The sequence below is a fragment of the Gaeumannomyces tritici genome (assembly GCF_000145635.1).
Source record: "Gaeumannomyces tritici R3-111a-1 unplaced genomic scaffold supercont2.7, whole genome shotgun sequence".
Taxonomy (NCBI): domain Eukaryota; kingdom Fungi; phylum Ascomycota; class Sordariomycetes; order Magnaporthales; family Magnaporthaceae; genus Gaeumannomyces; species Gaeumannomyces tritici.
In genome coordinates this window covers 1,040,048-1,061,662 of record NW_008804551.1, presented here as the reverse complement: position 1 = coordinate 1,061,662, position 21,615 = coordinate 1,040,048, and the positions used below count along the sequence as shown (strand labels likewise).

At 59.2% G+C, this 21,615-nt stretch overlaps 7 protein-coding genes across 7 annotated transcripts; 6 read left to right on the top strand and 1 right to left on the bottom strand.

Annotated features, from left to right (window-relative positions):
• The first annotated feature begins 1,157 nt into the window (after positions 1–1,157).
• Positions 1,158–3,890, top strand: GGTG_11669 (hypothetical protein). The gene has a single exon (XM_009229560.1). The coding sequence runs from the start codon at positions 1,283–1,285 to the stop codon at positions 3,734–3,736; it is 2,454 nt and encodes an 817-aa protein (XP_009227824.1). The 5' UTR covers positions 1,158–1,282; the 3' UTR covers positions 3,737–3,890.
• Positions 3,891–3,984: 94 nt separating this feature from the next.
• GGTG_11668 (1-aminocyclopropane-1-carboxylate deaminase) lies at positions 3,985–5,705 on the top strand. The gene is made up of 2 exons (XM_009229559.1): positions 3,985–4,636; positions 4,723–5,705. The coding sequence occupies exons 1-2, from the start codon at positions 4,443–4,445 to the stop codon at positions 5,582–5,584; spliced, it is 1,056 nt and encodes a 351-aa protein (XP_009227823.1). The 5' UTR covers positions 3,985–4,442; the 3' UTR covers positions 5,585–5,705.
• Positions 4,905–6,159, bottom strand: GGTG_11667 (hypothetical protein; the record flags this gene model as incomplete). The annotated part of the gene is made up of 2 exons (XM_009229558.1): positions 4,905–6,080; positions 6,139–6,159. The coding sequence occupies 2 exons, from the start codon at positions 6,157–6,159 to the stop codon at positions 5,895–5,897; spliced, it is 207 nt and encodes a 68-aa protein (XP_009227822.1). The 3' UTR covers positions 4,905–5,894.
• A 104-nt stretch (positions 6,160–6,263) lies between these two features.
• On the top strand, positions 6,264–9,499 carry GGTG_11666 (amidophosphoribosyltransferase). The gene is made up of 6 exons (XM_009229557.1): positions 6,264–6,558; positions 6,828–7,702; positions 7,778–8,013; positions 8,080–8,293; positions 8,360–8,821; positions 8,889–9,499. Exons 2-6 carry the CDS (start codon positions 6,894–6,896, stop codon positions 8,914–8,916), a joined length of 1,749 nt encoding a protein of 582 aa, XP_009227821.1. The 5' UTR covers positions 6,264–6,558; positions 6,828–6,893; the 3' UTR covers positions 8,917–9,499.
• A 783-nt stretch (positions 9,500–10,282) lies between these two features.
• GGTG_11665 (hypothetical protein) lies at positions 10,283–12,339 on the top strand (the record flags this gene model as incomplete). The annotated part of the gene is made up of 2 exons (XM_009229556.1): positions 10,283–10,796; positions 10,989–12,339. The coding sequence occupies 2 exons, from the start codon at positions 10,283–10,285 to the stop codon at positions 12,245–12,247; spliced, it is 1,773 nt and encodes a 590-aa protein (XP_009227820.1). The 3' UTR covers positions 12,248–12,339.
• A 548-nt stretch (positions 12,340–12,887) lies between these two features.
• Positions 12,888–20,325, top strand: GGTG_11664 (DNA-binding protein SMUBP-2). Its single transcript, XM_009229555.1, has 4 exons — positions 12,888–13,562; positions 13,647–19,287; positions 19,379–19,531; positions 19,607–20,325. Exons 1-4 carry the CDS (start codon positions 13,201–13,203, stop codon positions 19,676–19,678), a joined length of 6,228 nt encoding a protein of 2,075 aa, XP_009227819.1. The 5' UTR covers positions 12,888–13,200; the 3' UTR covers positions 19,679–20,325.
• Positions 20,326–20,853: 528 nt separating this feature from the next.
• On the top strand, positions 20,854–21,507 carry GGTG_11663 (hypothetical protein; the record flags this gene model as incomplete). Its single annotated transcript, XM_009229554.1, has 2 exons — positions 20,854–21,007; positions 21,170–21,507. The coding sequence occupies 2 exons, from the start codon at positions 20,854–20,856 to the stop codon at positions 21,505–21,507; spliced, it is 492 nt and encodes a 163-aa protein (XP_009227818.1).
• Positions 21,508–21,615: the final 108 nt, after the last annotated feature.

The following is a 21,615-nucleotide window of genomic DNA, read 5'->3' as shown; positions in this document are numbered from 1 at the left end:
CTCCCAACACAATTGCACCAGCACCAAAGCCAAACAACATGCCCGCGCCGCATTCTACACCTAAAAAAACACGCGTTTAAGGAATTTGTAATTATTTTAATGCAAAAAGCATTACTTATAGCCACAATAACGTTTTTCGCTTTTTATAAATGCAGGGGGTAAAATAATTGCAGATTGAATGAGCTCCTTTTTTTGTGGTGGTGGGGAAAAAATTTGCGGTCCAGACTTTTTTGGTCAGGGCGGGCCTACCAAGTATGTGTACGACGAGGGCTCGCTCGACAAATATCTCCTTTTCGCTGCGGGTTGAGGCTTGGGTGCGGTGGAACTTGTGGTTGCAACATCGACGAGCATGTGATCTGTCAGTGAGATGGCCGTTGCCACCTGCCTCTCTGTAGCACCATTCTCAAGCTACGAAAGCCGTCCGATGTGTGAGCATACACAAGCCCCCCCGTCATGTACGACAGCAAAATAGACCCAGCCGAGGCTGGAATATCAAAAATCCAGCCACGCCCCGCTCGGTCGAGCCTGGACGGGAGAGCGGAGATTACTGATCACCAGATCTGACCTCGGGGCCAATAGAGCCCAGGTAAACTCGCACACATGCCCTACAGCCTTGGGTCTCAGCTGCTATGCAGGCGCTTCTGGCCTGGGGGCCCGTAAAAAAGCGCCAGGCAGCACCATACTGAAATCAATCTCTCCATGACATTGCAGCTGGGATGTGTAGAAGTGTAAGTCGGAAATTTCTGACTAAGTGGTGGAAACGAACGTGGGTCGATTTCTAGCTTGGGTTCGTCTCTAGAATTCTTAGGCGTCACCATGAAAAGCCTTCTCGTTGCTCATACGGCTGCTTTCGCCACCATCATCACGTATAGCTCTCAAATGTCGCCACCGGACGTCCAAGGTCTCGTCAAGGTGCTAGTAGAGAAGAGAAGTCTATCCCGGCACCTCAGGGCTATGGCTAGTGCTGTCCTCCATGTGTCCTGCTGCACTGTGAGTTTTCCGACGCACTGTAACAAAAATAGGGTAGTTGCTCCAGCCACTGGCCAAACACCGCACCCGCGTCAGGGGTATTGGGACAGCTCGCCATCAGGCAGCAACTTAAACCGTACTTTGCAGGGTTTGCGCCCATCAACGGTGTCAAGGGTATCGCTCAAACATATATCTTGGCAGGTAGATGATGGTTATAATAAGGGTTTGGGGGTGGAAGCAGACATGAGCAGCTCAATTACGCAGATAGGGCAATGCAAAGCAGTATCACAGCAACATATTCCGCGTATAGACCATGAACCCGCCGCAAGCGCCGTGCGTCCCTCAGGGGCTCGCCCCGTCACCGATGCTCCTACATCCCTCAGCCGCCGCCGCCACGACGGCAACAAGGCCAACGACAACAGCGGCCGCCGAACTACCCAAGCGGAGACGCATCAGCCGGCCCAAGGTAAAGAGTGGCTGCATAACCTGCAAGAGGCGGCACGTCAAGTGCGACGAGATGAAGCCCACCTGCGGCCGCTGCGCCAAGGCCTACGTCGAGTGTCTCGGCTACCACCAGCCGACCGCCGCGGGCGAGGACGGCAGGAAGAAGCGGCAAAGACGCCCAGACGCCCCCGTCCGCGCCCTCCTGCCCCGGCCGCCGCCACTGCAGCCGTCGGCAACCTCGTCGCCGTTGCCGTCACCTTCGCTTTACGACGACAGGAGGACGAGCGTCGGCAGCAACGGCAGCACCGTGTATGCGCTCTCGCCAGGCCCGTCTCCCTCTCCGTCCCCATCCCCATCGCCGCTCCCGGCGCCGCCGCGACTGCCGTCGGGCCCCTGGCCCTCCTCGTCGCCATCATCGCCATCGCCATCCTCCTCCTCCTCCTCCTCCTCCTCCTCCTCCTCCTCCTCTCTGTCCTCCTGCGCCGACGCCGACGACGAAGCCGACGCCGTGTACCTCGACCTCTTCCACAGCCACCTGGCCCGCGCCCTGGCCGGCCCCGTGCCCTCGCGCTTCTGGTCGCGCACCGTGCCGCGCGAGGCCGGCCGCGACGGCTGCGTGCGGTCGGCCGTGCTGGCCATTGCGGCCCTGGCAGCCAGCATGATGTTGCGCGAAGACGACAACGACGACGACAATGACGACGGCAACGACGGCAACAACGGCGGCCGGCACCACTACCACCATCGCCGCCTCGGCATGACGCACGGGGCGGCGGTGCGGGACCGCCACCACCGGGCCGCGATCGCGCACTACACCGAAGCGGTGTCGGCCTTTCGCGGGCGCGTGGGCGGCGGCGGCGGCGGCGGAGCGGTTGCGTGCTGCCCGCCGCGGAGCGTGCTGATCGCCACCGTGCTGTTCGTCACGTACGAGCTGCTGCAGGGCAACGACGAGGCGGCCGACGGTTTGGTCACGAGCGGCATAAACCTGCTCGGGGGCTCGCTGGGGATACTGGACGCAGGCGGCGGCGGCGATAAGCGAAGAAGCACTGGGGGCATCGGCAGCGCAGCAAGAGCGGGCGGCACGCCACCCGTGCTATTACTGCCGGGGGCGGGCGCCGGACCGGGTAGCCAGCTGTTTAACGAAATCTACGACGAGAACTATGGGATTGGCAGCAGAAGCGGCGACGGCGGTTTAGGCTACTGCGACTACTTTTTCAGCCAAGGGAGCAAACACGACGACAGCTACGACGACAACGGCGACCTTGACGGCATGCACGAGATCCAGCACATACTCCCGCGCCTCTCCGTCCTCGGCGGCATGTCGGCCTTCTTTCCGCGCCAGCAGGACGAGAGGGCGGTGGCGCTGCTGAGGACGACGCCCAGGAGCGAGTTCCCACCGCCCCAAGGGCGCGTCGACATGGAGCAGCTGGCCTCCATGTGGAGCGACTTCAGCACGCGGTGTCTGATCTGGGCGAGGCGGCAGGCCTGGCTCGGCCACGACTACGTCCGAGGCGGTGCGAGCAGCAGCACCCTGGCGGCCGAGGAGGACCCAGCCTCGCTGCTGGCGGTGCAGGGCGAGTTCAAGGCGCTCCTGAGCCGGTGGCGCGCCGTCTTGGCAGAGTACCAGGCGATAGTAGCGGCGACGAGCGCCGAGGACATGTTCTGCTCTTACACATCCTCACGCAGCAGCGAGTACCCCCTCCTAGGGCTACAGTCACCGTGGAACAGCGATAGCCTCTCGGGCTCGGCGCCCGAGCAGCAATCAGAAGCGATGCACGCCCTCGCGGTAATGGAACTCCAGGTGGTCTTCTGCGACACCTTTATCACGGGGTGCCTGGACCCGACGACGCTTACGTACGACGCGCTGGCCGGCAACTTTGCCGAGATGGTGTCCCTCGCAAGGGGCGTGCTGTGCTTCCGACAGCAACAGCAACAGCAGCAACAGCAGGAGCCAGAAGACCAGCAGCAAGACCTGGCGAGTCTCGGGTTCACGCTGGACGCGGGGCTGGTGGCGCCCATGGCCTTCGCGGCTGCGCAGTGCCGCGACCGCGCGCTGCGCATGGAGGCCGTCGAGCTGCTGTGCCTCGGCGAGCGCCGGGAGGGCGCCCACGACGCGCGCGCCCAGGCGGCGGGGCTGCTGGCACTGGTCGGGCTCGAGGAGGTGGATGGCGGTCGTGGCGCGGCGCCACCTCCGCTCGAGAGCCGGTACGTCTGGTCCGGCGCCAGGTGGGACGCGGAGGGGGCTAGGCTCGTCGCGCAGTTCACGCGCGTCGTGCCCGACGGCCTGGGGGATGCCGTCCTGCGAGAGATGGCTTTGGAGTTATAGCGAGTGCATTCCAGATAGCATCTTATTGCCCCATTTGCGGCACATGTCGAAATCATACTCAACTCCCTATTCAGGACTCAAAGGTCAGCTAGTGGCGCCATCTCGAAATGACGACGTGGAGTTGCTGTACAAGTGAAGCTTGTGCATATCCGAGGTCGGGCCAGAACAGGGGATACAGTGTTGCGACGTTATAGCAAACTGTACACCTCAGCGCGCCGATGACGGGCCATGCAAGCCCCATGAGGGGTCGAAGAGGCACAAAATGGGGTCTTTTCCGTCCCGTATCCGGCTTCTCCTCACGGCCCCGACGGAAAATTAAAAGCGTATCATACCGCCAAGAAAATAGGCCGTCAGAGCGAAGGATAGACCAACCTGGGTGCTGACAGTTGCAATCGCTCCATGATATCGGCTCGGCTACTGGTGGGCGACGCTGCTTGTCCCCAGGCATCCCCCGCAGCTGGAGCGAGCGGGCGTATCGCAGCAGGCCGATGGCCCTCCGAGACGGCACGGAGATGCGGCCGAGGGCGAGCCAAGCATCGCGCCACTTAAACCCCTCCTTGTGCCTGACTCGGATATATACGAGGGGATGCGCCATCCGTCCCAGCGAATTATCTGATCACACCCGCTGCCAGTGTCAGTTAAACAGTAGACGGTACTTCGGCCAGCACAAGCTATAGTCACGGGCCATTACACGAAACTCGGCAAGATGAGCGCTCTCGACCTGCGGCTCCCGGAGCCCTTTGCCAGCATCCCACGGGAGGCCTTAACTTTCGGGCCATCGCCAATCCAGCAATTGGCTCGCATATCCGAGGCCCTGGGTGGAAAGGTCAACGTATACGCCAAACGCGACGATTGCAACTCGGGTCTAGCATATGGCGGCAACAAGACGCGCAAGCTTGAGTGCGTCCTCCTTCTCCATTCTCCTCGCTTTCTTCATCTTCTTTGGTCGTGGCAAAGCGCTGACGAGACGTCTGTACGTGCGGCAGGTACCTCGCGGCAGATGCCCTGGCCCAGAAGGCCGACACGCTCGTCTCCATCGGCGGCGTGCAGTCCAACCACACACGCCAAGTCGCGGCAACAGCCACCAAGCTGGGGCTGCGGGCAGTGCTAGTGCAGGAGCACTGGGTGCCTGACTGGTCCGATCCCGTCTACGACAAGATCGGCAACATCCAGCTGTCGAGGTTGATGGGCGCCGACGTGAGGCTGGATCCCTCGGGCTTCGGCATCGAGCACAAAAACTCGCTCGCGGCCGCCGTCGCTGACCTGGAGGCGAAGGGCAAAAAGCCGTACTCGATCCCGGCGGGCGCGAGCGACCACCCGCTGGGCGGGCTCGGTTTCGCGCGGTGGGCATTCGAGGTGGAGGCGCAGGAGAAGGAGCTGGGCATCTTCTTCGACACCGTCATCGTGTGCGCCGTCACGGGGTCGACCTTTGCGGGCATGGTGGCGGGCTTCAAGCTGGCGCAGAAGCGCAACGGCTCCAAGCCCCGCCGGGTGATTGGCATCGACGCGTCGGCGACGGTGCCGCAGACGCGCGAGCAGGTGCTGCGGATCGCGAGGGTGACGGGCGCCAAGATCGGGCTCGAGGGCGACGACAACGTGACCGACGCCGACATCGAGCTGGACGACCGCTACCACGGCGGCACCTACGGCGTGCCCGACGCGCGCACCATCGACGCCATCAAGTTTGGTGCCAGCACCGAGGCCTTCATCACGGACCCCGTCTATGAGGGCAAGTCGCTGGCCGGCATGATGGACATGATCCGCATCGGCGACATCAAGCCCGGCAGCAACGTGCTGTACGCCCACCTCGGCGGCCAGCTGGCGCTCAACGCCTATTCGGAGATGTAGGCAATCGAATTGGGATGAAGCATGGCGTTGGTCTGTAGATGGGTCGGTAGGTACCTGGGATCTGAGGTTATATAATCATAGGCTGTAATTCCAAGCCCATGGCTACCTCTAGGTAGGCGACACAGCATCCAGAGGTGATACTGGCGTCCCGTCTGACGGCACCTGTCGGCCACGTGTGTCATGTGCCTGTGCGCAGCTGCGCCCGCATGTTATGCGAGATAAGGTTGTCGGCTCGTGCTCGTGGATGGCACATCACATCGTCCACGTTGTTCACGTCGTCCCTGTGCTGTTGCTGTGCTCTTCTTGGCTGCTAGCTGAGGCTGAAGAAATCAAAGCGGTAGCCTGGATTGTTGAGAACCTCACGGCCAGTAAATATGCTGAGAATGTTACGCCCGATATCTCCCGCGCTGTGGACAGCCGTGTCACCTGGCGGTAGAGACGAGATCTCGATTCCGAGGTGGAACGAATGCACAAAATCGGCTTGACGGGCGCTGCGCTGAGCCGTTTGGCAGCAGCCATCAAAAAACTCGCCTCACCCCTGCAAATCACCTTACATGGCAGCGCGCTCCCTGCATGCGAAATCTCCACTTACCCCACCAATTGGTCATTTGGCGCTTTTTTTGGTGAGCTGCCATTTTATCAATGAGTGGGGCAAGCCTATCAGACCGAGCGGAAGCAAGAGAAAAAAATCATGACCCGAATTCCTCTCTCGAGTTTCCTGAGGAAAAAAACTCAGAAAAGCTCTCAAAATGGAGACCTGCCGCGAATTGAGTATCGACACCTCTCCAGGTCGTCCTACCAATCACTTCCCTCCTTGATTTCGGCTTCTACTCGGCCTCGAGCCACGTGCCCTCACTCTCCATCGCCTGTCTTGCCTCCGGCTTGACGTCTCCGGTAACGGCCGACAGGATCCCATCGGCAACTCGCCGAGATACCGGAGGAGCGCCCGCGATTCGAAGAAGCGCCAGAGCAAGGTTTGTATATCCTTTGCCTCCAAGATCCCAAACATTCGTCAAGCCTTGCTTCGTTGTTTCTCCGGTTCCACATGATGATCTTCAAAATATAATGCTTGACTTCCTAGCATACGATGCGGAAAAAAGTTTTTATTGATCTGAACTTCTCCATCGCTTGTTTGGCCTCTTGACAAGCCGCTCAACACCCAACCCCCCACCGAATCGCAAATCAACTTGATACAAAAACGACGTCGTTGCCAAAACTGACCTTGCTGCCACTTCCCACTCAGGTCTCCCTTCGCCTCAGCGGGCAGCTATACTAAATAACTTGAACTCCGCTTATCATATCTGTCAACATGTGTGGCATTCTCGGCCTGATCCTCGGCCACGTTGACGACGCCAAAACCCCTTGCCTCGGCGCCGGCGATCTTCACGAGGCATTGTACTTTCTGCAGCACCGTGGTCAAGATGCTAGCGGCATCGCCATGTGTACCGCCGCAGGGCGCATCTACCAGTGCAAGGGCAACGGAATGGCGTCCAAAGTCTTCCTAGAGGGCAAGCGCATACCCGACCTCCCCGGATTCATGGGCATCGGCCACCTCCGCTACCCGACTGCCGGCACGAGCTCGTCTGCCGAGTCGCAGCCCTTCTACTGCAACTCGCCCTACGGACTGGCTCTCAGCCACAACGGGAACTTGATCAACGCGCCCGAGTTGGCCTACTTTCTCGACAAGACCGCCCACCGCCACGTCAACACGGACAGCGACAGCGAGCTGATGCTCAACATCTTTGCCAGCGAGCTCAACGAGACTGGAAAGTCTCGCGTGAACGAGGAGGATCTGTTCAAGGCTCTGGGCCGCATGTACCAGCGCTGCAAAGGCGCCTGGGCCTGTACCGCCATGATTGCTGGCTATGGCATCATTGGTTTCAGAGATCCCAATGGCATCCGGCCCCTTGTCATTGGCAGCCGGCCATCCAAGACCCTAGCGGGCGCCACTGACTACATGATGGCGTCGGAGGATGTCGCACTCCGCCAGCTGGGATTCTCCAACATTAAGGACATCATGCCAGGCCAAGCCGTTTTCATTGGCAAGGGTCGGCAACCCGTCTTCCACCAAGTCCAGGAGCCCGCCGCCTACACCCCGGACATCTTCGAGTTTGTCTAGTATGTATTCCCATATTTGGCCCGACCACGCGGACAAAGTTTGCCAAGCTGTACTAACCTACTTTTTTTTTGCAGCTTTGCCCGTCCGGATACCACCATGGACGGAATCTCGGTTTACAGGTCGCGTCAAAACATGGGCAAGATGCTTGCGCAGAGGATCCGCACCGAACTTGGAGAGGAAGCCATCAAGGACATTGATGTTGTGATCCCGATTCCGGAGACGTCCAATGTCTCGGCAGCCGTCGTCTCCGAGACTCTAGGCAAGCCACTGTGCCATGCTTTCGTGAAGAACCGCTATGTTTTCAGAACATGTGAGTTTGGGTCATATCGCGCTCTTGCTCACAGCAGGAGTATTCTAACATGTTTGTTTCTTCTAGTCATTATGCCGGGCCAGGGAGCGAGGACCAAGAGCGTTAGGAGAAAACTGAGCGCTATGGCATCCGAGTTCCAGGGTCGCTGCGTTTTGCTTGTTGATGATAGTATAGTCCGTGGCACGACCAGCCGCGAGATTGTCAGCATGGCGAAGGAATCGGGCGCCCGCAAGGTCATCTTTGCCAGTTGCGCGCCGCCTATTACGCACCCACACATCTAGTGAGCCTTCCGTCCGAGATAGAGGTGGGAGTGGCGTGCACGACATCCCTTGCTAACTGCTTCCAGCGGCATCGACCTGGCATCGCCCACCGAGCTGGTTGCACACGAGCGAGACCGGTTCGATATTGCCAAGCACATCGGCGCCGAGGAGGTCATTTACCAGGATCTCGACGACCTCAAGGCCGCTTGCGCAGAGCTCTCGCCGCGCGACCCGAAAACGCAGGATTTCGAGGTTGGCGTCTTCTGTGGCAAGTATGTGACGCCTGTGCCTGAGGGCTACTTCGAGCACCTCAACGACCTGAGGGGAAAGAAGAGGAAGATGAATGCCCTGGAGGGCTCTGCATCAGGCCGGACCGGGTCGCTTGTTGGCAATAGTGGCCCTGTGCAGATCTCGATCTCGGGCACTGCTGCTGCGCCGGTTTCCCCGCCGGCGACGCGCCAGAATGGCGGACCGCCAAGCAGCACGAGTGGCTCGCCTGTCCTCTCTCGTGTGCCTTTGGCTTCCCCCATGGACCGCCAAGATATCAGGTCAGTTGAAGCCCAAAGATGAGGAGGGAAGACAGTACAGGATTCTAGCTAATCAGTGAATCATCAGTCTTCACAACGTCGCAACCGAGACTTGAATATCGCCAACTCATGCATGGAGTTTTACTCGTGCCGAGGATCTAGAGTAACAACAGCTGGGCACCAGAGGAGCGACGATGATTTGATTGAGGAAGAATATTGTGGTAGATGGGGGATCTACCACCATGGGCTGGGCGGGCATCAATTAGCCCGCATGAGCTCTGCTGATCTCGGAAGGGTTTCTAGTGGGGAGCCCACCTAGAGCTGCGATGCGAGATATACAATGCACGTTGCCGCATCTATAGATAGACACGGATCACGGAGTTGCTAGGTTCAAAAGCGTCTGGTTTAAGCTGCCATCAGGGTCTGGAATTCCGAGACCAAGGAGTGTGTCCCAGCAATCCCGTCGAGAGTTCCGACGGAGCCTTGAGGCTAAATCCACCCCTGCATGGCCCTATAGTTGGCTCCTTGTAATGAGCAATGCGTTCTGCCACGGGGCCCTGATCTTCGGCGCGGCCTTTGCTCGGCAGTTAGCGTTGATATTTCTGGTCAGATAGCTCCGTGTGCCCAACCCACTGCGGTGGGTGCTTGCATAGAACAATGAGGCCGTTGTGCTTAGGCTGCTTGGAAGCAAAACCGAGGGCGGGTGTTCTGTGCTGTCTTGGCCACCCATTCAGCAGCATTCTTTTTCTTGCTGCCCGGTGGGCGTGTACGTGCATCTGCGTCTGGTTGCATCAACCTACATCATATCCCGCCTCCGAGCCTCTGTCCCAGCCCTGATGCAAATCGGACGCAGCCAGCCGTCATTCACGCGGCACCCAGGCCGCCGTCGGTCCAATAAAGTCGCGCTGGTCAAAGTTTCCTCAAGCTCGACTCACGGCCAGCTCAGTCGGGACGATGACCAACAAGCCACAAGGAGTGTGTAACAGCTTCACCTTGGCAGAATCTCGTGTGTTTTACACTATTCCCTGCCGCACCGAAATTCGTCGAGTAGACTACCGAGTAGGTATTCGATGCCTAGTCTCGATTTGAAGGGCTTGGAGCAAAAAAACAAAAAACAAAAAGGCAGCAACTTGAATGAATGTGCGAGTATCTTCAATAGCCCTCCAATAAAGGAAGGAGTGTCGAAGCCGTCCTTTAGCCCTTCCTTTCCTCTCCAACAACCAGGGCTGCCTTGATGGGAAGTGCCACCTCAGCCGCTTTACCCTGTCACTTTTCAACTCTTTGCTTTTTTTTCTTCCTTCAAACAGCCACGTCAGGAAATGATGAACGGAGGGAAATAAAGCCGCAGCCCGCACAGCAAACGGAGTTGAGGTCGAACGAGCCATCCGAGTTTTTTTTTCACCAGTCAACTTGCGCATGGTTCCCTCTGCCTACCACCTCCCAGATACGGCAGATCTTGCAACAAAACCTTAGCAATACGTCATGCCCACCAGGAAGAGAATCAAGCACGGCATCTCGCCTTTCCCAGAGCACGTGGCCCCCAGCCCGGACGACTGCCAGAGGGTCTGGGAGCTGCTGACGGCCGCCCACGGCCCGGAAGACAGCAGCAGCAGTAGCAGCGGCAGTGACAGCAGCCCGCTGACCACGGCCGCAGGCTGCGGCGACCCCGACGACGTGCTGAATGCGCTCTGCCGGACCATCATCAGTGGGGCGTCACATGTGGCGCGGGCCGATGCGGCCATCCAGAACCTAGCGGCCGAGTTCGGCAGCGGCGGCGGCGGCGGCGACACGGCGGTCAACTGGCTCGCCGTCGCGGACGCGCCCTCGGAGCGTGTGCACGCCGCCATCAAGGGCTGCGGGCTCGGCAACAAGAAGACGGAGTTCGTCAAGGCGCTGTGCGCCAGGGTGCGCGCCGAGAACACGGCCAGGCTGGCGGCGCTTCGGGCGGACAAGAGCGCCGGCATGCCGTCGCCGCCGCCATCGCCACTGGATGGTAGTGGGAGGGGGGGAGGAGGAAGTGCTGTGGTAGAGGGGACTGGGAGCCCGGCGGCGTCACATTGGACATCACTATCCGCGGCAGCGTCGCCAGCACCGATGCCATCACCAGGAACAGCCGCATTGCCATCAACAACACCAACAACAGCAGCGGACACAGCACCCGCAGCGACAGCAGCAGCAACAACAACAGGACTGAAGCTCCCACTGCCATACAGCGACGAGGACCGGGACGCCGAGATCGCGGAGCTGAGCGTCAACATCCTCTCGCTGCAGCGCCTGCGGCGGCCCGAGGTGACGGTGTCGGACGCGCTCCGGCAGCTCTCGGCCTTCCAGGGCGTGTCGGTCAAGACGGCGGCCTGCGTCGTGCTCTCGTGCCTGCACAAGCCGTGCCTCGCCGTCGACGGCAACGTCTGGCGCCTCGCGCGCTGGCTCGGCTGGGTGCCCGAGCGCGCCACGGACCTGCACACCTTTTACCACCTCGAGGTGCGCGCGCCCGACGGCCTCAAGCGCGACCTGCGCCGCCTGCTGGCCCTCCACGGCGGGCAGGCCTGCTTCCGGTGCGCGAGCGCGGCCAACAGGGAGCGCGGCGCCGCCAGGTGGGAGGCGTGCGTTTGCCCGCTCGAGGACCTGCTCGACAGGGGAAGGGGGGATGCGGTCCCGGCCAAGGGAAAGGCTGACGCGGGCGCCGTGTCTCCGGCCGCCTCGACGTATTCGGCTGCTGCGGCGTCGCCGGCCGCTGCGACATCGCCGGCTGCCTCGGCATCTCCGGCTTCGACTACTATGCCCGATATCGCGACGTTTCCTGAAACTGTGCAGCTTCCTACCGCTAAGATCGCCGCGCCATCGCCTGCAAACCACGCCGTCCCTCCCGCCGTCAACCTTGCCGTGCCTTCCTATATATCCAGCAATCTTGGTGCTGGGGCACATGCTCTTCTTGCGCCAGAATACCTGAACACGTTCGCGCCGACTCTACAAATCTCGACGAACTTGGTCTCGGGGATGAACAAGCCCAAGAGCGAGCCAATCTTCAATGTACTACCACCATCTACACCCTCGGTCCCGATGCAAAAAGGCTTGGCGAGCAAGCAGGAGGAGGTAGAGGAAAAGAAAAACGAGGAGAAGAGCACACAAGATGTCACCATGATGGATATCTTTCAGAGCAGTGATCCGACTCCCGACTGCCTCCCTGCCAATAATGCAAATATTGTCGTCGCACACTCTCCTCCCAGCCCTTGGACAGAGGAGTCCGGCGCCGAGTGGCGTTATATTGTCGACAAAGCTATGCCATCGTACCGCAGGGCCGACTTGGAGGCGTCCCTTCAAATGCTACCTACGTTTCGGCAGCTGGACGAGATGATGTTGGAGGATAGGAAGGCGGACCTGGAAGCCATTGACGACTTTTACGACGCGGGCGATGACATGATTATGGAGGAAAACTGTGTGGTTTAGGGCGATGTACTCATACGAACACGATGAGCTCAGTGGGAACACCAGCTTGACAAGATAGAGGAAAGGGATAATTGTTCTGGGGCCCAAACTGTAGGTGGAACGACCGGAGAAGGGCCATAGATGGAGGGTGAGGCTTTACGATACCCGGCGAGAAGTGTAGCCTGATGAATTGCAGACGCTTGTTGTTACGTTGCGATTCTAATCCCTGGTCTTCGGTATTGTGCACGGCTCATAGTGTGAATAGGAACAAGTCCTGCCTGACCTGGAGAGGAATTAGAGGCGGGGAAAATATTGAAAAGAAAACCCTGTTCCACAGAGCAACCTTGCACAAATGGAGACCTGTGTCGCTACAACGGATAAAAGACATCGCATAGGAAACAAAAGATGAAGGACAGGAAGGAAGATGCAGCAAAGAAGAAATGATATGGGAAATGGCTACAACAGGATCCATGTGTGCCACACAAACCCAAATGAAATGGAGGCTTTTTTGTTGCTATCATTTGTATTGGAAGGAGCTGTCAGCCATGAGCTGAATGCAAGTATCGGCCCCACATTTTAAGCTCATTAGTCATCCACAGGGCTTTAATGGCTGCGACGGTGACGCGCCGCGCTTCAAGGAAGTCGCGAGAGGGCGGGACGTGCAGTGCTGAGCCGCTTGCGGACATGCATTGCTGAACCTTCAAATTCTGCCATAAACCTCCATTGCAGCGGACTGGGGTTTCGAGTGCCCGGCCAACCTGCTTCGTTCTGCCGGGCGAGTCCTCGACTTCAGTTCCGGTGCCGTCACGACGGATGATTGATCGCATCAACAGCCCAGCCCCGAACCGTTTCAGACTCGATCCTGATAGCAATCGAACCGCTCGTTGCCAGCGCCAAAGACGTCTACGCATGCTCCGACTCGGGCCGTCGCCTAGCTCGCAGGTGCAGGGCGTGAACCGCTACCGCTCGCCAGGATGGAGGACCCAAATGGCGTCTACGAGGAAATCATAACCTCCTTCCAGAAGCTGGAGGCGGTGCCCGAGCAGATGCACCTCTTCTGTCCCCAGATAGACGACGACGATGGAACAGACTACGAGTGCCTCGGCCCCGAGGACAGCGGACTTTCTGCTGACGAGAGGGCGTCGCGACTCGAGAGTGCCAAAGACCGGCTCGACTTCTCCGTGTCCGCATCGCTGGTCCTCGCCATTAGCAAGGACCAGGCTTCGGAATGGTTCGACAAATGGATCGAGAGGGCCGAGACCTACCTCAAGTCGTGCGCCTTCTGCATACGGCTCTGGCACAAAGTGAGGAAGCCGTTTCTTCAAAAGCTTGCCGAGTGAGACTCCAGACCCGCCCTGCTCGTTGCCTCCTGCCACGCCAGGCCACGATTGCTGACCACTTTACGTTTTTCTCTTTGCAGCAAATTCAACGAAGACACGGCCGCCATCATGTCCACAAAACTCAACGCCTTCGACAAGGCTCGAATCGACCTCGGGCTCGGGGCCGCCGAGAAGATACTGAGGAAAAATGGCCCGATGAAGACGAATGCGCTGGCCAAGCGGGACGAGACCGCGGTCCTCGCCCTCTACGAGGCGCTCTGTTGCATGCCCTACCTCTCTCTGCCTGACAACCGCGCCACATTCAACTACGTATTCCAGGAGATCCAGAAGGTTAAGAAACCCCTCCGTCTTGGATCCGGCGTCATCCCAACCATGACCCATTTCCTTTTTCAAGAGGATGAGTTGCGTAGCGGGTTTGCCAAGGCTGCCTGGGAGAGCATCCCGCCCGAATCCTTGAAGCCGGACCAGTTCGACTGGGCCGTCAACGAGTACCTGGCGAGTGAGATGGAGGCCGTAGCGCACCAGACTACCGACCAGGCCCGTGTGAAGCGGTTTTGGGAGGGGCTGGCAGTCCTGCTTCCCGCCATGAGTGAAGAATTCGTGCTGCACACGCTGCGCGGCATGCAGATCCAGCCCGACATCTACCACCTGGCGTTTAACCATCTGGCCATCATCGATGACCCCAATGTTCTCGCGACGCTAATCCGTACCTTCTGCGCGCTGATGCAGAAGTCCACCAAGGCCTTTTGGTCTGCTCTCTCGGACCTGTCGCCTGCAATCCTCACCCAGCATATCTGGGCCTGCAGGGCGTTCATGGGACTGCTTGCGCGCTCTCTTGAGCCCGGGATGCTGATGCCGGAGGGCGAGGGTGAAATGCCGCTGCTATCGTACTTTGTCAAGAACCTCATGGATTCGCTGCAGCCCACCGGCCGTAGCGACGCTTGCGATTCCATCCTCCACCAACTGCTGGACACGTTCAAGGCGAGCCACGAGACGACGAGGGACGCCAAGGCCGTGTGCGCCAACGCGTCGCTTGTCGCATTGACATGCACGCTCGAAGGCCTGAAGGACCCAAAGCTTGCCTTCTCGACGGCCTTGGTTTACATCGACATCACATACAACATCGTGTTGAAGTACAAGGACTTCCTCATCGACTGCGTCAGCCTCAAGTCCGGCGACCGATATAACATTGGGCTGTCAGCAAAGGCTCTTCACGTCATCAAGCTCGCCCTCACTCTGGACGCAGAGACGTTTTCCAACGAGTCCAAGGCCATCAAGGCGGCGCAGTCGTACAACCGCGTCGTCGAGCGGAGGTCATCTCAGCTATGGGACGCCTTCATCGATCATATGCAGCCGTCCAAGACGACAGGGCTAGCCAATGTCATCATAATCGCCACCAAAGACCTCCAGGGCGTCGAGAGGTTTCTTCCCGGGAAGAAAGAGGTCGTCGTCAAGGACGAGAAGAAGGCCAAATTCAACAAGCAGTTCGAGGCAACGGCCGAGTCGATTGGCCGTCTCATCGGGCGAGTGAGCGTGTTCACGCCGCATGAACTGCAGGGTCTGTGCTCCGACGCCGAGGCCCTGGGCGCATTGGTCGGATGTCTGGTCCACGGCGAAGAGTCTATCAGCCTCGCGGCCGTCGATTTCATCAAGTCCCTCACCGGCGAGGATAGCCGATCCGACGCGCTTGAGAAGATGATCGGCTCACACACGAGGCTCTTCCTATGGTCATTCTCGGATGCTGTTGCTAAGAAGATCCCCCCCGCCGATCCCAAGCTCAGCGCCGAGATGTTTGGCCCCGTCCCCAACATGTTGAGATGGTACCAGGATATTCTTGAGGCCCTCTGCAACTCGACTACTGGGCTTTTGCGGTCTCGCGAAATGACGAAGCCAGAGGGCGAAGCTGTGAAATACTGGTGGAGGCGCCAATGGATCTTCCTAGGATACTTCTTTGGCCAGACCAAGGCCTGGTCCGAGAAGTATGTGTCCAAGAAGGATATGGAGGACTGCTGCACACAGGCGGTGCTCCACGCAGATGCTCTTCTCGCCGAGGACGGCCTGATCGCGAATGCTATAAGCGTCACAACTGGCCACGGCGACGGCCCCAAGGCGCTGAACGACGCGCGGGTGGCGGCAATGAAGGTGGTCCTCGACCAGCCCCGAGTGATGACCACGCAATACACCCAAATGCTGCAGCTTCGGGACCAAGAACTGCTTGCCGTCTTTGCAAGATCGGTTGGAAAGCTGCTCCGGCGCCTCCGCGAGTTTGATATGGCCTTGCCCAACAAGCCTCTGCAAATGCTCAAGGATATCTGTATCCGTCAGCCCGATGGCAGGTACAAGATGAATTCCAACCTAAGGCCACCCCAGAAGGCCGAGCTACTGAGAGCCCTGGGCACCGACTTGGGCGACGAGTCGGACTCGTCCGGTCCGCCCGTTCTCAAGCCTGTTGCCAAGGCCCAGCCAAAGAAGCAGAGCAGCCTCGACACCTGGTCGAAAACAGCTCCTTCCACAGACTCGGCCCACTCGTCCAAAACCACGTCTACTGCCGCATCTACCAGCTCGCTGTCCCGCCCCTCGGCAGTTAAAGGTGAATCCGTAGCGGTCGAAAAGGCACCTTCCATTCTCAGCACGATAAAAGCACAATCTCAGGCGCCACGAAAGCCCTCGGTTCTCAGCACCGCCGCAATCAAGGCGACCCAACTCAGCATCAGGGAGGCTCGTCAGAAACAACAGCAAGAGCGAACCAAGGCTAATGCCGCTGCTCGCGCCCGCGCCGAGGCTCTGCGCGAAGCAGCAGCTTCTGGCAAGATGGTCGGCGGTGATGGATACGGTCTCAAGGGTATCGCGGGCGTGCTCGACAAAACACATGCCCCTGCCAAGAGCGAGACATTTGTCGGTAGCGACGAAGAAGACGAAGATGACGATTCCGACGGCGACGAAGAGATGGCTGATATCCTTAAGGACGGACAAGCCGGTAAGGACGCGTCTGCGCGCCGGCTGAGGGAGCTCAAGGCCAAGCAACTCGGTCCCGTCAAGAAGACAAAGATACAGCGGTCCAAGAAGGATCTGCGTGCTCGGATCACTCCACCGATGGAGAGATTGCACGAGGCCATTCTTGAGTGGGATATCTTCCACGAAGGTAATGATCCGCCTAACGGGTACTCGTGCAGGGAGGTGGCAAAGTCGTACCTCAGCCCGGTCGACTACAGAGACACCTTCTTCCCGCTGCTGGTGAACGAGGCGTGGCGCTCGTTTGTCACGTCCAAGGACGAATCGACGTCAAAGCCGTTTGATATCAAAATCATCAACCGAGTGTCGGTTGACAAGTTCATGGAGGTCACTACTTCCATACCCATGCCCAATCTCAAAGACAAGGACAGAGAACGATTGTCGGACGGCGACATCATTCTCCTCTCGTCGGCCAACGAGCCCCTTAGCGACCGGGACGCGCCCCACAGCTTGGCACGGGTTTTCAAGACCATGATGAAGAAGAGCATCATCGAGGTCACCTGCCGACTTATCTCCAAGGGCAACGGCCGTTTCCTGCAGGCGCTGATGCCCGGCGCCGACCTCCGGGGGCTGCGGATAACGAACATGACGACGGTTGAGCGTGAATTTGCTGCGCTTGAAAGTCTGCAGTATTACGATCTGATGACTGAGGTGCTTGAGGCGGAGCCATCGCCGGTGCTCACCTTTTCGGACGAGCGTGTCCAGAGCTTCCAGGACAATTACCAGCTCAACAAGGGACAGGCTTCCGCCATCATAAACGCCAAGGAGAACGACGGCTTCACGCTTGTCCAGGGTCCGCCGGGAACGGGCAAAACCAAGACGATTATCGCCATGGTGGGCGCGCTGCTCACGGGGAACATCAAGATCAACAAGCCGCCTCCTGTTCCTGTCAGGCCTGGCGTCAACGGGGAGGCTCCCATGGCTAGGAAGCTGCTGGTGTGCGCACCCAGTAACGCGGCCGTGGATGAATTGGTGCTGCGCCTCAAAGCTGGAATCAAGGACACGAACGGGCAGATGCACAAGATAAACGTGCTGCGTCTAGGTCGCAGCGACGCAGTGAACCAGGCGGTCAAGGACGTTACGCTTGACGAGCTGGTTAAGGAAAAGATGGACGCTCTTGCGGGACAGAACGCGGGCCAGCCTAGCGACCGCGAGAAGATGCACCAGGAGGCGGGCGAGATCAAAGCCAAGATGATGCCGCTTAGGGCGGCCCTGGAGTCGGCGCGCGAATCGAACGACATCGGGCAGCTCAACAACCTGCAGCGCGAGTTCGACGTGCTGAAGAGGCGGCAGATGCAGCTTGGGTCCATGATCGATCGGGAGAAGTCGAGCGGCAACACTTATGCGCGCGAGGCCGAGGTGAAGCGAAGAGGCATTCAACAGAGCATCTTGGCTGATGCCCACGTGCTGTGTGCAACGCTGAGTGGTTCTGGACACGACATGTTCAAGACGCTACAGGTCGAGTTCGAAACGGTCATCATCGACGAGGCGGCGCAGTGTGTAGAGCTGAGCGCGCTGATCCCGCTCAAGTACGGAGCGTCCAAGTGTGTACTCGTCGGCGATCCCAAGCAGCTGCCGCCCACGGTGCTCTCGCAGTCGGCGGCGCGGTACGGCTACGATCAGAGTCTGTTTGTGCGCATGCAGCAGAACCACCCGACAAAAGTGCACCTGCTCGACTGCCAGTACCGAATGCACCCCGAGATCAGCCTGTTCCCGAGCAAGGAGTTTTACGAGGGGCGGCTGGCTGACGGCGACGACATGGCCAAGCTGCGGCAGCAGCCGTGGCACGAGAACCCACTGCTGGGCCCATACCGCTTCTTCGACGTTGAGGGTATCCAGGAGCGTGGCAACCGCGGTCAGTCGCTGGTCAACACCAACGAGGTCAGCGTAGCGCTACAGATCTTCAACCGCTTCTCCACCGACTTCTCTTCCCGCTGCGGCGACCTGAAGGGCAAGATCGGAATCATCACCCCCTACAAGGCGCAGCTGCATGCGCTGCGCCAGCGTTTCTTGGACCGGTATGGTGAGGCGGTGCTGGAGCAGATCGAGTTCAACACGACGGACGCGTTCCAGGGCCGAGAGTGCGAGATCATCATCTTCTCGTGCGTGCGTGCCAGCCCGACGGGTGGTATCGGCTTCATGACGGACATCAGGCGTATGAACGTCGGTCTCACGCGAGCGCGGTCGTCGCTCTGGGTCCTGGGTGACTCCCGTGCGCTGAAGCAGGGGCCGTTCTGGGCCAAGCTGATCGAGGACGCCAAGGCGCGTGACCGCTACACGTCGGGCAGCATCATGGCGCAGCTTCGCAGCGCTGCGACGTCGCGACCGATGCCGATGGGCGCGGTGCCGATGCAGGCGCCGTCCTCCAACGGCCCCCCAACAATGCAACGCCGAGATTCGGAGAGGAGCGACATAGAGATGCTGGATGTCAATGACGCCCGCGCTCGCGCTGCTCAGTCGTTGCCTACTAACGACGGAACCCATCAGACGCAAGGCCAGGGGCATGCCGGGATGACTGGGCCACCTCCGCGCGCGCTCAGCTCGGCGCCACCGATCCAGTCCTCAGCAGGCCGGAATGCGCGGTCGATGGCCTCGAGCCCTGTCATCCAGTCGTCGGCCCCTAGGGGCCCCGCAGGTGACACAGTCATTGCTTCGAGGAAGCGCCCTGCGCAGGAGGACGGCGGAGACATGTCCTCGACTGCCAAACGAGTATGTCAAATCCACGAGCCAAACTGATTCCACGTCGCCTTGATCGGCAACTTGATCTCTTTCCAGCATGCTAAGCTTCATACAACAACAGAGCGCGACAAATCCCCACCACCAGCCCCAGCACGGCGGCGCCAGTGCCAGGCCGCCGTCTGCACCAAAGGCCATGCCGAGCAGACCCCCGCAGCGGCCGACCGACCCCTCGGCGATGCAGGCACTCGGCATGGTTCCTCCCGACCGCCCAGCCGTAAGTTGCGCTCTCGTCTCCAGAAACCACTGTAGCTGCTCTCGGAAACTAACAAACCTTGTCTCAACCTTCTAGGCTCCTCGCCCACCTCGACCGCCCAAAAAGAAGGGTCCCGCTGACCCGTTTCTCCAGAGAGGTAGACGCTAGTAGTTTGTCTACCCGTCCGCCATGATGTCGTGTCTCGTTCCTTGCTCCCCGCTGGTCCTTATTTGTTGTTTAACCTGCAGCGACGCTTCATTTGGGTGGTGTTACTTTTCTTTAATATCTCCATGGTCCGGTTTCATCAGCTGATATAAAGTCCTTTTGCATGGCCCGGCGGCATTTTGATGCACTGTCTTGCGCCTTTCTTTTTTCTTTTGATTTGGGACCAACGACATCGGGCACTGGCGGGATCCGGACGAAGCACAAGGTCTTGATGCATTTTTTTTTAGGAGTTTTTTGTTTGTACGTGTAATCTAGACGGCGACGATGCAGACTTCGGCTGGGCGGGCACTCTCTCCAGTACCTGGCCGACTTGGGATCCTAAGAGTGGGGCTTGGCGAATGCCTACGATTGCTCTGAGCGTGCACTCTATGTATTTTTACTGGGTATGTTCTAGATGGGCTGGCCGAGGTCATTCTCCTCCGGCCTCTGAAGAGGACGACGACCGTGAATAGCTCGGGTCACTGCCTAGGTGGAAATGGTGGGTCGGTTGTTCGAGCTGGGTAACGCCATCACCAGAGCCTATTGCCGTTGCGTCGAGGATGGTCGTCCTGGACCGGGAGGATGAATGCATTACCTGTCTGCCCTGCCGATCTCATTAGCCATACCATGGACACCGTGGTCCTCCTCTTGTTGGGCATTTTTATGTCTGCTTTTATCCACAAATAGCTGATGGAATCGCACACTAGGTCGCCAGGCTGGAGCTTGCCCCAGCCCGCTCTTTGATCGCCCACGCTGAATTCTCCAACGGGCCGTCTCAAAACACTGGCCGCACATGTTGGCTCGTCAATCGACCACGTCGGCGAGTACCCAGGCCAGCAGCCCAGGGAGAGGTGCGCCGTGCGCCGTGGTGGTGGGCGCTTAACCCCAGGTGGAGGCTGGCAACTCCATGTTCCTACATTGACCGAGCTACTGAGGGCACATATATCATTCCTCGCGGGGTATATCCACGTTCCCCAAGGAACCCTGTGTGGCCCTTACAATCCCAAAAGCTCTCTCTCATTTTCCATCGTCACTTGACGTCGTCATTACCGTCGTCATCTCCCGACGCGCCCCATCCCGCCACGCCCGACCCAGCATTCTCCGACGCTGGCGAACCGCCGCCGCCCCCTCCTCTCGCCATGGCCGTGCCGACAAAGAAGAGCGCGGCGGTCAAAATGGGAGCGCGGCGCTGCCCCAGACGGACCATTTCGACGTGGACGAGACGAACTCGGTCTTCCTCTTCTGCTCCATTCGCGAAAAGGAGCCCGCCGAGCTCGCGGGTGTCGTCGCGGGGTCCTTTCCAGCTTGTGGCGTCGTCGCGGTAGGGGCGGCTGGGTCTTTTTTTCTTTTTTTCTTCTTTTTTTTCTTCTTTTTTTTCTTCTTTTTTTCTTCTTTTTTTTCTTCTTTTTGCTTGTCTACTGTCCTTGTTTATATCCGACTAACCAACTCCCCCAGACAACACAAACGTCTACGTCGACCGCGTCGTCTCGCGCGGCGGCGGGCGCGGCATCTTTTGCGTGTCGCAGTCGGGCGGCGCCGTCATCACGAGCGTGGACCTGGCCAACAACGGCAACAACGCCGTCCTGATCGAGAACTGCTACAACCTCTCGATCCGCGGCGGCACCGTCAACGGCGGCGGCGAGGTGCGCCTGTCCGCCCGCAGCGAGTTCCCCAACAACCGCGACATCTGGGTCACCCTCACCGTCAACGGCGCGTCGGTGCGCGAGTCGCCGTGCGGCCAGAACATTAACTGGAGCCTGTCCGGGAACGGGGCGCGGAACATTTGCCGCTGAGGTGCTGGTGGAGGGGGGGAATCGGTACATACATAAAATGCTGTTTGCTTCTGGCTGCCCGCCGCTGTATATACGTCTCTTGAGCACAACAAGATCTTGAACATGTCA

What these genes read in the sequence shown, in the direction of transcription:
- GGTG_11669 (XM_009229560.1), top strand. Translation starts at nt 1,283, where the DNA reads ATGAACCCGCCGCAAGCGCCGTGCGTCCCTCAGGGGCTCGCCCCGTCA.
- GGTG_11668 (XM_009229559.1), top strand. Translation starts at nt 4,443, where the DNA reads ATGAGCGCTCTCGACCTGCGGCTCCCGGAGCCCTTTGCCAGCATCCCA. An exon ending in AACAAGACGCGCAAGCTTGA is followed by an intron (nt 4,637 to 4,722) that starts GTGCGTCCTCCT and finishes TACGTGCGGCAG; the next exon opens with GTACCTCGCGGCAGATGCCC.
- GGTG_11666 (XM_009229557.1), top strand. Translation starts at nt 6,894, where the DNA reads ATGTGTGGCATTCTCGGCCTGATCCTCGGCCACGTTGACGACGCCAAA. An exon ending in CCGCTATGTTTTCAGAACAT is followed by an intron (nt 8,014 to 8,079) that starts GTGAGTTTGGGT and finishes TGTTTCTTCTAG; the next exon opens with TCATTATGCCGGGCCAGGGA. An exon ending in ATTACGCACCCACACATCTA is followed by an intron (nt 8,294 to 8,359) that starts GTGAGCCTTCCG and finishes AACTGCTTCCAG; the next exon opens with CGGCATCGACCTGGCATCGC.
- GGTG_11664 (XM_009229555.1), top strand. Translation starts at nt 13,201, where the DNA reads ATGGAGGACCCAAATGGCGTCTACGAGGAAATCATAACCTCCTTCCAG. An exon ending in TTTCTTCAAAAGCTTGCCGA is followed by an intron (nt 13,563 to 13,646) that starts GTGAGACTCCAG and finishes TTCTCTTTGCAG; the next exon opens with CAAATTCAACGAAGACACGG. An exon ending in TGTCCTCGACTGCCAAACGA is followed by an intron (nt 19,288 to 19,378) that starts GTATGTCAAATC and finishes ATACAACAACAG; the next exon opens with AGCGCGACAAATCCCCACCA.